General features: G+C 39.5%; 1 protein-coding gene across 5 annotated transcripts in view; it reads left to right on the top strand.

Moving 5' to 3' along the window:
* LOC123744998 (uncharacterized) overlaps positions 1–15,101 on the top strand; it is a 60,140-nt gene that overhangs the window by 6,118 nt on the left and 38,921 nt on the right. For all 5 annotated transcript variants that reach the window (XM_045725241.2, XM_045725244.2, XM_045725242.2 and 2 more), the window contains exons 5-14: positions 1,346–1,506; positions 2,685–2,772; positions 3,358–3,512; positions 3,918–4,090; positions 4,920–5,053; positions 6,541–6,778; positions 9,577–9,743; positions 9,920–10,228; positions 13,572–13,702; positions 14,347–14,456. In XM_045725241.2, the coding sequence (XP_045581197.2) occupies positions 1,346–1,506; positions 2,685–2,772; positions 3,358–3,512; positions 3,918–4,090; positions 4,920–5,053; positions 6,541–6,778; positions 9,577–9,743; positions 9,920–10,228; positions 13,572–13,702; positions 14,347–14,456 (1,666 nt within the window). The remainder of the gene's footprint in view (positions 1–1,345; positions 1,507–2,684; positions 2,773–3,357; positions 3,513–3,917; positions 4,091–4,919; positions 5,054–6,540; positions 6,779–9,576; positions 9,744–9,919; positions 10,229–13,571; positions 13,703–14,346; positions 14,457–15,101) is intronic.

Genomic DNA, 15,101 nt, shown 5'->3' with positions numbered 1-15,101 from the left:
ATACTATAATTTGAAGATTATAGTTGTATTTTAAAACCAGCTGTATTTTAAAACCCAGCAGAGTTGTTCCGTTTACGGCTTCGGCGAGTAGGCAGTTCCATGGGTTTACAAACCTATGGGTGAAAAAGCATCTCATGTTTTCTGTTCTACATTGTGGCTTGTTGAGGTTGAACTTGTTGCGCCTCATTCGTGTTACATCTGACTTTTTGAAGAAATTGTCTGGATTGACATCCTCCAAATTGTTCAATATTTTAAAGGTTTCAATCAAATCTGCCCTGCCATGCCTGGTTTGCATGTTGTTAGCCCTGTGGCCCTCAACCATTCCTGATACGAGAGATGACTAAGCACTGGGATGAATTTTGTTGCTTGGTGTTGCACCTTCTCCAGAGCAGCTGTGTCTTCTGAAGATGAGGTCTCCATGCCTGGATGCAATAATCAAGGTGGGGGGGTGCACCAGAGACTTGTACAATTGAATGACTACTTTATTTTCCTTGAAGGTAAAGGTACGCTTGATTATTCTCAGGGTTTAGTTCGTTTTTATTTTACTGTCGATCCCACTAATTGTGCAAATGCAAACGATGAGTCACAATAACGTGGCTAAAATATGTTGACCAGACCACACACTAGAAAGGTAAGGGACAACGACATTTTTGTCTGTCCTGGACCATTCTCAAGTCGATTGTGACTTGAGAATATGAAAATGTCAATTGTGACACAATTGACTTGAGAATGGTCCAGGACGGACCGAAACATCGTCGTCACTTCACTTTCTAGTGTGTGGTCTGGTCAACTTATTGTGCAACTTTTAGTGAATGATGAATTCTGACTACAAGGTCCTTTCTTCATCTATCTGTTGTAAAGTAGTGCTGTCAATTTGGTAGTTGTGATGTGGATTGTTATGCCCCACATGCAAGGTCTTGCATTTATCGACATTAAAAAGCATTTGCCAGTCATCTGACCATTTGTGGAGTTCATGTAAATCTCTTTGTAAGGTCTCAATATCACTTTCACTTCCCACTTTACCATAGATCTTAGTGTCATCTGCAAATTTGATGTGGTTTGTAGTATTCTCATCTATGTCATTGAGGTATTGTATATGACAAAAAGTGTTGGCCCCAAAATGAACCCCTGTGGCACCCCCACTTAGCACATTCTTCTTAGCACTTAGCACATTCTTAGCACTTCCCAGCACAAAGAGTGCTGGGAAGATGGAACATGACTAGTATAGCTCTCATCCTGTAACTACACTTGGGTAATAACACTTAGTAAAAACATGACGATAAGTGTTACTTAATAAAAACATGGGAAGATGAATGTTTTCATCTACCTCCATCTTTTACTTCAGTGACGGGCAAAGAAGTAAGAAGCGTTTACCTCCTAGTGCATAATTCCACAAATCTGAATATCAAGAGTGTTTGTCACCCAGGAGTCAACCTCCAGCGATACTACCCCCGCGCTTTGTACCGCCCTGTCACCAGTACCTCCGATGAATTCGTAACAGATAAGGTTAGTAAAGCAGACTTTTTTTTTTTACCGGAATCATCCAAAAATGGACAAAATTCAAATTTGTTTCGGTTTTTCATTCAAAGTTTCAGGTTACCAGAATCTGAGTTACCAAGCTCTTACAGTATTCATTCATTACTCCCTATTGCCTATTTTTAGAATACATATTGTTGAGTGCTACTGGTTATCCTAGAAAGATTATTATACTCTTATCCTAATATCTTAGGCATTTGTTACCCAAAACACTGTGCTTAATTAACAGCTCTATAAAATATACACGTACAGTACTGTACTTACTAAGTAACCACTGTAATCTGATAATCTGTATTTTTATAAATGCATTATTATTATTATTATTATTATTATTTATTATTACTATTATTATTATTATTACCTACCTTGTTCAAAATATTTGAAAACCCAATGAACAAACAGCTTTACTCCTACCTCGCTAAACATAGTTTACAGTTCATGCAGTTCTTGACAAAAATGTGTACCCCAAAGATCTATTTATTGAAGGCATAAGGCTTTTGACATCATAACCCACACTAACAAACTTTTCAAATTGCACCACTATGGAGTCAGGCGTCGCATCCTTCAATACAGTACTTTCAATCTTACCACAGTGCCATGCATCAATTTGTATCTGCGAACAATGCTACTTTTTCCACCCAGCCAATTCACATTGGAGTTCCACAGGGTAGCATACTTGGTCCTCTCCTGTTTCTCATTTACAGGAGAAAATTATTTGGTTGATCAGTGATCAACGATCAACTAAATGCCATCAACACCTGAAGCCAGTTCTATTTTCTGATGACACAACATTCATTTTCTCAAATATTAACCCACTTATTCTAACTGACATAGTGAATGCTGAACTGAAAATACAGTAGTCCATTTATTAGTGACTACTAACAGACTCGCCTTTACATTTAAAAAAAAATCTATTATGTATATTGTTTGGAACAAAATTCACGAATCAAAATACAGTAAACTGTGAATTAATAGTACAGTACCTAAATTGAGAGCAGAGTAGATTAAAAATTCCTTGGTGTTCACATTGACAACTTACTGAATAATTTATAATAATTATTATTATTATTATTATTATTATTATTATTATTATTATTATTATTATTATTATTATTATTATTATCATTATTATTATTATTATCTTTCAGAGCCAGGTGGATGCATTGAGCACATCCTGGAGTAAAGCTTGCATTCCTGGATCCTGGTCACAGGACCCCATTACAGATAGGCAGCTCAGTGAGTAGACTTATCTTTTTTAAATTTGCCTGTTGGGTCTTGGTAGAGGTATATTTATTGAAGTGATGATGATAATGTTTATAATCATTTTATGTTTTCCAAGTTACTTGTTAGGTGAGGTTATATAATAATAATAATAATAATAATTCATGGTATCGGGGGATAGGAAGCCAGTGTGTATTCATACACGTTATGCTTTTATCGAGCCCCCCTCCCCTCCCAAGGTCGAATTACTGATCCCTCCCAGGATGCAACCCCACAACATGCTGACTAACCCCTGAGTACCTACTTTCTGCTAGGTGAACATGTGCATTAGGTGAAAGAAAATGTGACCAACCATTTCTGTCCCAGCTGGAATACGAACCTGGAATTCTCGATTGTGCATCAAAAACTAACCAGACTGTACTACCAAGACCCTAATTTTGTTTGTTTATTCAAACCATGTTTGTTACAAGATTGAGGTTAGGCTGATTATCTGTAGTTTTCTGCTGAACTACTACTGCCATTCTTGAAGAAAAGGGTGACTTATACTATACTATACAAATAATTAAATATATCCTAACTTTCCCTACTAAACCCTGTCAGAACAAGATAAACCTCACCTGTGTGAAGCCTGTGTTCGTAAGAATTGTGATGCTAAGGATCCTTATGCTGGATCAGGAGCCATCCAATGTCTTCTTGACCATGCCGCCGATGCTGCTTTTGTCTCTGATGTGGACTTTCGTAAGGCTAGGCTCCAGGTAATAAGTCATCAGTGCATTTCTCATTATTCTCATTTGTTATCTGTGGAAATTTATTTATGGAGGCAAACCTATTGGGATCAGCTGTACAGCATTTTACTTTGTACTAATAAAGTAATACACAAGTATAGTAACAATTAATACAGTTTAAAGTCTTTAATGTTAAATGAACCTTGAAATTTGAGGATGAAAATTATAATGTTGTATGAACACATTACATTCACCAACATACTAAAATATTTACTATTAAAATATAAATTAAGACAAAACAATTTTAAAAATTTGTTTTGCATTGTGTACTGTACCATCAAACATTGTTAAAGCTCGAGTTGTTACTCCCAGGAGGCAAGTCGAGTATAATTAAAATATTTATCATATATAGTAATCAACAGTTTTCCTTTTCAGAATCCTGAAGTGGAAAAACTGTCACATTTCTGTTACACGGGCAATGCCACTTGGCATACAAAGACAATCTTGCCACTTGGAGACAGAGCGTCTGGTGATGGAGAACCTTGTGACCGGGGTAAGAGGCCATTACCAGTTCTCCTGTCTCCTTCCTGTGAAGACATCCAGTGTATGTAAGTACTTGGAGGAAAGTGTGGAATCCTTTGAAAGGGTGGGGAAGAAAGGCATGGTTGTGATAAAGATTTCATTAAAGATAGAGAAATCATAATAGTGAAGAAAATGTAAAAAAAAATGTTTTAAGAAGGGATAATGAAAAAGGCAGTATTATAAAGGAGAGACGAATAGTGTTAATGGAAAATAAAGATGGTTAATATCAGGAAATAATATTACTGGGTATTATTGAAATAATAATAATGTTATTTATTATTATTATTATAATATTAAATATTATAATAATACAATATTTTCTCATTGATGTGGTCATTAGTGTAATTACTGTGTAATATTATTATTATTATTATTATTAAGAATAAGATATTATTCTTAATAATATAGGCATTAAGAGTAAATGGTAAAGAGCATTGATATCAGGAACATTAAAAACAACTGGGCATAGTAGAACTGACTTCACCTGAACTAGCAAGTTTGAACTCTAATTATTTCCAGAAATATGCTCTATAACAAATTTCTTATGAAATAGTCTTTGACTTTCTGAAGAATTCTTCCTCCTCAGTGTATAAAATTATTACAATTACAGGTATATATTTTTCAGTGACAATTTTTTTTAAATTTGTGCGATTTATAATTTTATATTTTCCAGAAATGACTATTAGCAACTACCAATATAAAATTTTCCCATGAAATTATAGCTTTTGTTATACTGTATAATAATATATATGTTTTGGATACTTTAGCTACTTAAAATAATTTTCTAGGAACCATTTGAAAACCGATATTTATTTTAAGTATTTTAACATTATTCCCGATGGACAACAATTACAGAAGCCGCAGAAACATTTGGGTGAAGGCGCTGAGCACACAGGCTAAAACTGTGATAGAGGTTTTGGGTCTACCTCAAGGCACTCAGTTCAAAACTGTGAGGGAAAAAATATCACCATCTAGAGCCATCAAGATGGGTAAGAACACACTTTTTACTCAAATTACCTGAGGGCCACCATCTTCCTAGTGGCCTCATCAGATATAGGAAGTCGATGGCTGGTCAAAGATCCAATCATTGTTCCTGATGAATTTTTCTCTCTGGATTTTAAAATGAAGTAATGACTTGGCATTTATGGCTTTGGTGGTTAGGCAATCTTTGAGTATATGACCCTATGCATTAAAAAGCATCTGTTTTCAGATATACATTGTGACTTGTTGAGCTTGAAGCATTGCCCCTTGTTAGCATTACATTTGACATTTTAAAGAAGTGGTCCGGATGTTAATCCAAACTACTACTTTAAAATCTTTAAATATAACACATACAAGGGGCAACAGCTTCAAGCTCAACAAGCCATAATGTAAGCCAGAAGACGGGAATGTTCTTTTCGCCCATAGGTTTATGGAACTGCCTACCTGCCAAAGCCGTGAATACCAAGACTTATGTCTTGGTTCAAAATTCAGTTAGAAAAATCATTTTTCATCTCTCTAACAATTTTGTCTACTTTATGAATTCAAAAGAATTGTATACTCTACTACTGTACTAACACTGAAATTTAAATACCGTAATAGTTATATATAAAAATACTACAAATGGTTTGATTCAAATTTTTACAAAAGTAGGCATTTATATTTTTATCAAACCAGTAATCATACAAAGCATTTTGGGTACACTTTAGAGTAATACTGTAATTAATTCTTTGAGATGCAAGTTAACATATAGAATGTACAAAATGTAAAATTATGGTCACTAGACAATGTCACAAAAAATAATCTCATCCATGCACAGTATATAAAGATCTAAAACATATACAATGATCCAAATGTAACTTTTTTGTGGCTTCTAAATGTTTAAAAGGGGCCAAATAATCTACAGTACTGATATATATATATACAATGTGTAAATAAAAGCTTGCAGAAGTAAAGAGGTATTTTAAGAAAAAAGAGATGCATTTTACCTGAGACAAAGCTCTCAGATCACTGTTTAAATCACTTCTTTTTGAGTCGTATTTAGTCATGTGAAAGACAGATTTTGCATCTTCATTACATAAATATCTTTCATGGCAAATAGGGGGACCTTCGACAAGCCACCGGTTTCCTGTCCTTGTCGAGGCCACTAGTGTTAGAGGCCCTCAGGTAAATAAGAAGACAATGATAAAGTATTCAGCACGCTTTTATGTATTGATTGGTGGGATTTGTGGGGGGGACGGAGGAGTGGGGGATGAGGGGGATGGGGGAGGGGGGAATGGTGGGGAGGACGAGGGGATGGCGGAGTGGGGAATGGTTGGGAGGACGAGCGGGAGGGGGAGGACAGGGGGGCACAGGGGAGGGTTGCTGTGGCTTGGCAATACATACTTGCTGAGCCACAGCAACACGTGGCCGGGTACAGCTAGTTGGAAATATAATATAGTTGATACTTTTACCGCTATCATGCCTGCTCATTGTGTTTTGTGCTTCTCCCCCCCAGCTGGGTACAAGCTTAATCTGACACAACCAAAGAATCCAGTTCGTTTCTGCGTGCATAATGAAGCCGAGCGTGAAAAGTGTGAGGACCTGAAGATGGCAGCAAGAGCATATGGTGTTGATGCAGGTGTGGGAGTGGACTGCTTCCTGGACCCCACAGAGCACCATTGTTACCCTGACATATACTTCGGTAATGCTGATGTTATATCACTAGATGGTGGAGATGTCCACCAGGTAACACAGTAAGTAATCTTGAATTAGTATTTTACTTTTATTGACTACAAGTGTATGTTGTTAATTCTACAACATATTTGGGCATTACTTAATATGTATTAAGTATTTCCAAGCAGTGGCTTGTTTGTATTGACTCTACTCACTTATTTTGACCCTGAACTAAATCTGCTGACACAAATCTATAATAACCAACATATTGATCATTACTACTGCAGATATTACACAGCAAACCTTGCAAAAAACAAACTCCAAAATAACACTTGTCTATCAGTTTTCAACCAAAATGTCAGATCACTTAATAAAAATTTTGATGATATAAATGCACTACTCACAGCACTAGGTACTAAACTATCATTCATTATTTTTACAGAAACATGGCTAAGTCAAGACCATACCCAACTTTACAACTTAGCCAGTTAGACAGCATTCACAACCGTAGGCCGAATAAAATAGGTGGCACAGCTATCTATTACCAAAATACCTTCATTTACAGTAGTGTCATTAGTGATACCAGAGATGATTACTGTGAATATACCTTTGCTCAATTCTCATTTAAATACCTTTGACCAATTCTTGATTAAATCCCTTAAATCCCCCTTGACTATTGGAGCTATCTATAGATTTCCCAATACTATTATAACTACATTCTCAGATAACCTAAGGAATCTTATCATAAATAAGAAGCTCAACAAAAATCATATTCTAGGAGGTGACTTCAGTATTGACCTGTGTCAACAAAATAATCCTCAAGTTGATTATTTCCTAAACAGCATGAACTGTATGCTAATCGCCACAATCACCAAGCCCACCCAAATCACTCAAACATCCTCTACTACATTGGATCACTTATGGACTAACATAACAGCTTCCCTTGCATCTGGTATAATCACTGACAGAACTGACCACTATCCTACCTTCCTCATAGCAAACATGGACATAGCACTACCAGACACAAAGAAACTTACCTTCAGACTACACAGTGAAGTAGTAATAGGCAATCTCACAAATGCACTTCACAACATTAACTGGGACTCTGAATTCAGTAATGCAAAGGATATAAATTCATTAGCCAACATCTTCCTTTCCAAAACTCTAAGCCTCTATGACACTCACTGTCCTCTCCTCACCAAGCAAGTGAGGAGAGGACACTGCCTAAACATTAAACAACCCCAGGCTCACAAGTGGCATACTCAAAGCAATCAACAAAAAACGTGAATATGAAAAAAACTTAGGTTTAACCTAGTTACAAAAGTAGTAGTTGAGATACTTATCATATTTCACCAGTATGATAAGACGAGTGAAACTTTTTTTTTTTTTTTTTTTTTTTTTTTTGAGATATATATAATTCTTCCCATGCAGCAGCATGGGAAGAATTGTAAGCTTTTGCTGAAACGACTTGCCCAAATCAAGTTGCAGTAGGCCATTGCCTTAACCTTTTCAATGACACTGTGATACACTGTGATACATTTTCTATTACAGTGGCACCTCGACTTACGATTGCCCCGACTTATGATAAATTCGAGGTACAATATAAATTTGATTGGAAAATGCGACTCGACTTACGATAGTGTCGTCGACTAACGATATTTGTTGATACTTGTTCGGGTCGACCGAGTGCGTGGTTCCCGGTTAGTGCTTAGTGACGATCATGCTTATAAAAAATTAAATTTTTTTGCCGATTTTTTGTTTTTTGGACATAAAACTGATTATTATACAGTATATCATGTTATGGGTCCAAAGAAAATCAGTGGTAAGGTTCAACATATGAAAACACATGTGAGGATGACCATAGAGGCAGTACAGAATATCCCATCCTCAAAAATTAAGAAAATGTGTGCAGCATGGGAAGAATTGTAAGCTTTTGCTGAAACGACTTGCCCAAATCAAGTTGCAGTAGGCCATTGCCTTAACCTTTTCAATGACACTGTGATACATTACTACAGACAAATATTAAAACGAAGGGAAAAACAAGTGTCGCTAGACAAATTTTTAGTGAGACAAACTAGCAGTGAACCACAACCAGGTCCTAGTGGTATGCAGGCAAAACGTAGGAGAGAGTGTAACCCAGAGAAATCATCACTGCCTGATGTTATAATGGAAAGGAGACTCCTCTTCCAAACAGTAACACCTCTCCTCCTCCCCCCTCCTCACCATCTTCCATATGCCAACAGGAGTCATCAGTGAAGGTAAATAATAACTTGTACATACTTTTGTAGTGAAGATTTGGGTGAATTAGGTATAAAACTTACTTTGAAGTTAATTTTTTGGGGAGTCAGGAACGGATTAATTCATTTCAACTGTTGGGGGGTTGCAGCCTGGCAACTGTTGGGGGGGTTGCGGCCTGGCAACTGTTGGGGGGGGGGGGTTGCGGCCTGGCAACTGTTGGGGGGGGGGGTTGCGGCCTGGCAACTGTTGGGGGGGGGGTTGCAGCCTGGCAACTGTTGGGGGGTTGCGGCCTGGCAACTGTTGGGGGGTTGCAGCCTGGCAACTGTTGGGGGGGGGGGGGTTGCGGCCTGGCAACTGTTGGGGGGGGGGGGTTGCGGCCTGGCAACTGTTGGGGGGGGTTGCAGCCTGGCAACTGTTGGGGGGTTGCGGCCTGGCAACTGTTGGGGGTTGCATCCTTAGAAAGGTCAGTAGTTGGCCTAAGAGGGACCTCAATAAGCCTAACAGGTTTCTTGTCCTTGAAAATAAAAGACCAAAGCCATTTATTTTGTTTTCTCTCTTCCTTCTCATCATCTCGCATACCATAAATTTTTATATTTGTCCTCCATCTTTACAGAAGTTAATTCCTTCTTTATTCTTTCAGAGATTTTGGTTTTGAGCGAGTGCTAAGTGAAGTGTATGATACGGGTGCTGTATCACCAACTTCCTCATATTATGCTGTTGCAGTTGTGAGAGCAGATTCCAACATCACAGCATTTAGTCAGCTGCAGGGTCGCAAATCATGCCACACAGGGATTGGCAAAACGGCAGGTTTGTGTTGACTTGGAGAGATACAGTACAGTATATGAATTATGCAATAAAATGCTATAAAAGACTGAAATAAATAAGAGGTTGTGGAGGAATGGGAAGATTTAAAATGGTTATAGAGAAAATACTGTGATACAAAAAGGAACGTTTTTATTAGTTGTTTCCTCTGTTTTTTACAGGATGGAAGCTACCATTAGCTACTCTTCTGCACTTAGGATTGATTGATCCACTGTATTGTAACTATGTTAGTGCTGCTGCAGAGTTCTTCAGTGGTGGCTCCTGTGCTCCTGGTGCTAAACATCCTTCATATAACAAACAGAACAACTATGTGGACCGCCTGTGTAGCCTTTGTATTGGGGCAGGGGAGAATCAATGTGCCAGGACCAGTGATGAACCCTTTTACTCCTACTCTGGTGCATTCAGATGTCTGGTGCAGGGTGGAGGTGATGTGGCCTTTGTCAAGCACTCCACTGTCCCAGACAATACTGGTAAGTTATCATTTATGGCATGAAATTTATAAATGCACTAATGAGTGAAAATGTGATAACACAGAAAATAGTGCAGGTATTTATTGGATAGCACTGGCTTGGAAACAAGGTTAAAGCAGCATCACACGAGAATTCAAGGACCATATTTATGGTAATATTAAAGTAATGTATTGTATATTAATAATTATTAATTATTATTATTATTATTATTATTATTATTATTATTGCATTAGTGGTAAAGAACCTAGAAGGCTAAATTATATACTTATTAACCTGAGGGGCACTAATACTAGTTTGTGGAGCATAAGGCCACAAAAGGATAGAGGACTGTATCATGGAGCATCACACTCTGGCAGCCACTCACCAAGCCCCCTCACGGCATCAACGGGCTGGACAGCGAGGGGGATAATGCTTTGAAACTACTGTACTGATGGTTTTGACCACCACCACCACCTCCAACCATCTGTTCCAACCGCCTACCACTCTGTTTGCAAAAGAAAATTTTCTAATGCTTTTGCGGCACCTTTGTTTCCTTAGGTTGAGTCGGTGTCCTCTTGTTCTTGAAGTTCCAGGTCTCGGGAATTCTTCCCTATAAATTTTATCGAGTCCTGTTACTATTTTGTAAATACTGTAGTGATCATATTGCTTCTTTTTCTTCTATCTTCTAGTTTGGCGTATTTAACACCTCTAACCTCTCCTCATGGCTCTTGTCCTTCAGTTCTGGGAGCCACTTAGTCGCATGTCTTTGCACCTTTTCCAGTTTGGTGATAAGCATCTTAAGATATGGACACCATACAACTGCTGCATATTCTAGCTTTGGCCTAACAAAGGATGTGCTCCTTCCGGGTCAGCAACAGAACCATTTAAGCCTGCTCCTCCTGCCGGGGCTTCTGGTCTTGCTAGCAGATCCTCCCTTGTTCTCAGGCTTTTCCCTGGACTCTGCATTTTCTGTGGGAGTGGAGGGTGTGGTGGATGGCTCTGCCCCGGGGCCTCTGCAGAGGGGTTCCCAGGGCTGTCGGGAAAGCCCACTTGCAGTTCTGGAGCTGTTTGCCCCTGCTTGGGTTTTGTGCTTTCTGGGTGAGGTTTTTTGTCCCTCCTCGCATATGTTTTGGCTTTTTTTTCCCCCCATTTGCAGGCGTGTTTCGGCTCCCTTGCCTGTTTGTTTTGGCTCGTCTCTTTTGTTTTTGCCTGGGAGTAAGCGCTCGCATTTTGGGGTCATTTTTTTGCCTCCCTCTGGAGTTTCTTCTCCTCCAGTGGCCGTGTCTGTTTCCTTTCTTTTGCCCATTTTGTTCCTCTGGGAACGTTTGGGTGTTGGTTTTTTTGCACGCTACTGTGTTTTTCAGTCTGTTTTTCCTGAGATCTTTTTTCCTGTTGGCATTAGCCTCTGGGGGGGGGTCAGGTTGGGGAGCTTCATGCTCTCCTCCAGTGCAGAGGTTTCTGCTCTTTGTCCCGGTAGTGGATTTGTTCGGTTGCAGACATGTCCTTCTTTTCTGGTGAAGAACAGAGTTGGCGGCTTTCCGTAGGGGCCCTTGGGTTGTTGATGCTTTGTTGGTCAGGCTGGGGTGCATCATGTGTTATGTCCGGTTGCGGCTCTTTGCTGTTCCTTGCACTCCACGGCCTCTGTGCGCTATGGGTTGACCCACTCTTCCTTGTTCCTTGTTCCAGGGCTTGGGTCTCCCAGGTTGTCCACAGGGTTATTCAGTTCCGCCAGCCTGCAGTCTGTCCTCGTGCCCATGACGTTCGTAAGTTTGCTACTTTGGCTGCTGTATTTGGTAACCTGTCTTGGGCTGACATTCGGGCACGGGGATTTTGGGAGGTCAAACATGGTACTGGCTGCCTCCTTACCTGATCACCGTTCCAGGCCCTAGTAGGGCTTGTCGCTGTAGGTTATTGGCTGCTGCCAGTTATCTCGATTTGAAGTTGAGCTGTAAGTGGTGGCCGCTTCCCAGGTAAGTCCCTCTTTTTCCTTATCTTTGGTTAGGTAGCTTCGGGGAGCCGTAGTGGCTCCCCACAGAAAACTAGCGTTGAATGTAATGAAATGCCATTTTCTGGGTGAGCCCCAGAGGCTCCCCGGCACCCTCCCTCCCTATGGTCGGCAGTGTTTCATGTTTCTTGATGCTCAGCCTCTGAACTGCTAGCTGGAGTGACCGGTGCAGGAAAGGATGGGGGGGGGGGCTGCGCAGACGATCAACGCGACGGTGTTAGTAATGTTTGCCTGTTGGCTTGTTTTAGTTTGGGAGTTCTGCCTCCCTCTTCGGCTTTTAGGTAGCAATTTTTACCATGTGGGGTTTGTTTTGTTACTCCTACCTTTCTGGGTGCCCACACCGGTCGATGGCAAACATGGAATGCTTCCAAACACATGGGGGTTTCCATAGGCCATTGCTTCCCTAGCCTCTTTGAGGGGGCCATGTTCTGGGTCGTGGTCCCCGGTAGGCAAAACAACTCCAATCAAATGATGCCATGATCTAATATATATCAGCCTGGTAAGCTCCGGGAAGCCTTCAGGGCTCACCTAGAAAATGGTGTTTCATTACATCAACGTTGTTGTTTTTTAGATACCCCTGACAGAAGGAACAATTAACACATAATATGGTTCTAAGTACTGTATATACATTTGTTACAATGGTTACAGTAGTGGGTATTGTATGGTACGACAGTATTGTGACAGGGCGAGCTTTAAGGTGAGGATGCAAAGTGCAGTTATGGTTGGTTGCTGTGGCTAAGTCCATATGGTGGGACAGTGAGGACCGAGGCTGGTGGCTTATCTAAATCCGTTTGGTGAGATAATAGGGACTGAGGCTGGTCACTTCTGATGGCTGTTTTTATAAAATTAGCTTGTCATTCAGGAATTGGAGAGCAATCAGTGTACTAGCATATACGAGTTCATACAGTTCAAGAAATTGTTGAATAGTCATCTTGTTGACTGAGTACAGTACTGAAGTCATTACCCATAATTATGTAACTTTTGAATTTCTTCTTCCTAATAAAGCTTCCCTAATTAAAATAGTATTTGGATTTTTGTTACCAACTCATTGCTGTCAATGTCTCATCACACTATTACAGGTATTAAGTAATGGTAATACCTTCTCATAGACGTAATAACATAGAATAAAAACCCACACTTATGTATTTGTGAATTTTATGAAAGATTTACACAGTCTTTTACACTTTCCTGAGAACCCTACATTCACACCTTGACAAAGCACTTGGGAGAATGCAAAAGACTTGGTGTAAATCTTTACATAAAATTCACAAATACATGTGTGTGGGTTTTTATCTTATATTACAGGTATTGCTAATTTTTTGATAATTTATCTCAATTATTTGTCCCGTGTCTTTACAGATGGTTCCTCTTCAGCAGACTGGACAATAGGGCTGCAGTCTGATAGGTATAAACTGCTGTGTCCTTCTGGTGGCACTGCAGCCATCAGTGAATTTAGAACATGCAACCTTGCTTTAGTTCCTGCCCATGAGGTAAATTGTCTTCATACATGTATACCTTTCAGAAAGTGTGTGACATGCATGAATGGCATCAATATGTCAGCTGAATATTTGGAGATTTTGAACTTTATATATTTTTTATCTTGTATATTTTACAAGAGGGTATTACTTATATTTTGAACATCATTAGTAAAATGAAATAATTGCAAATAATTTTATTTTCATTTGTATGCATGTAATAATTACCTAAGTGTAGTTAAAGGATGAGAGCTATGCTCGTAGTGTCCCATCTTCCCATCACTGTCATCCAATGCTTTGAAACTACTGACAGTTTTGGCCTCCACCACCTTCTCACTTAACTTGTTCCAACTGTCCAGTACTCTGTTTGCGAAAGTTAATTTTCTTATATTTCATTAGCAGCTTTCTTTAGTTAGTTTAAATCTATGACCTCTTGTTCTTGAAGTTCTGGGTCTCAAGAATTCTTCCCTATCAGTTTCGTTGATTCCTGTTACTGTTTTTTATGTATAGAGATATCACAGTGCAGCTAGCTACAGGGAGCCACTCTTGCCCATCCAGAAAGAGGCATTTCACTACATTCATTGCATTTTTTATTTTGTATTGGAGGCTATAACATTTTAACCGTGAGTCCTGAACATTAGGTTGCATTGCCTTCTCAGGTAGTTATGTCGGGTCGGTCATCACCGGAGCGATTTAGTCAGGTGCGGCAAGTGTTACTTGGAATATCAGAAGTGTTTAAAGGAAGTTCTCCAGGAAGTAAGACATTCCAGTAAGTAAGGAAGTTTATTGTTGTATCTAAGTTTAACTTAACTAACTTAGGTTCAACTAGCAGTTAATAGAGGCTTTTTATATTTTACATTATTATTTTAGACTTAAAAATCAGTTAGTTTTATGTCTTCATTATCTTTGACTTTGCTTATATTTTGTTGTTTTCATTTACTTAACATGCTTATTTTATAGACGTAATTTATTTTGTGGGGAGCCCCTCCGGCTCCCTGGAGTTATCAGGCTGATATGTGTTACATTAGTCTGGGGCAGCAGTCAATTGAAGTTCAGCCTACCGGGGACCATGAGCCAGAACCTGGCCCCTATAAGAGAGGCAAAGGAAGCAATGACCTATGGAAACCCCCCATGTATTTTGAGGCATTCATGTCTGCCATCGACCAGGGTTGGCACCCAAAAAGGTAGGCATAACAAAACAGATCCCATATGGTAAGAAAATTGCAACTGAAGACCGAACAGAGGCAGAACTCCCCCTACTTAAAGAATCGAGCAAATGCCACACGCCTCTACCGCCACACTCAACCCTTTTTCTGGATGAGCCCTGGAGGCTCCCTGGCACCCTCCCTCCGGTCGGCAGTTTTTTGCGTGGGTTTTGATACTCAGCCTCCAAACTGGAGTTGTTGGGTAGCCG

The sequence above is a fragment of the Procambarus clarkii genome, chromosome 57, assembly GCF_040958095.1.
Source record: "Procambarus clarkii isolate CNS0578487 chromosome 57, FALCON_Pclarkii_2.0, whole genome shotgun sequence".
Lineage (NCBI taxonomy): Eukaryota > Metazoa > Arthropoda > Malacostraca > Decapoda > Cambaridae > Procambarus > Procambarus clarkii.
The sequence above is the reverse complement of the archived record's forward strand: the minus strand, read 5'-3'. Positions and strand labels throughout refer to the sequence as shown.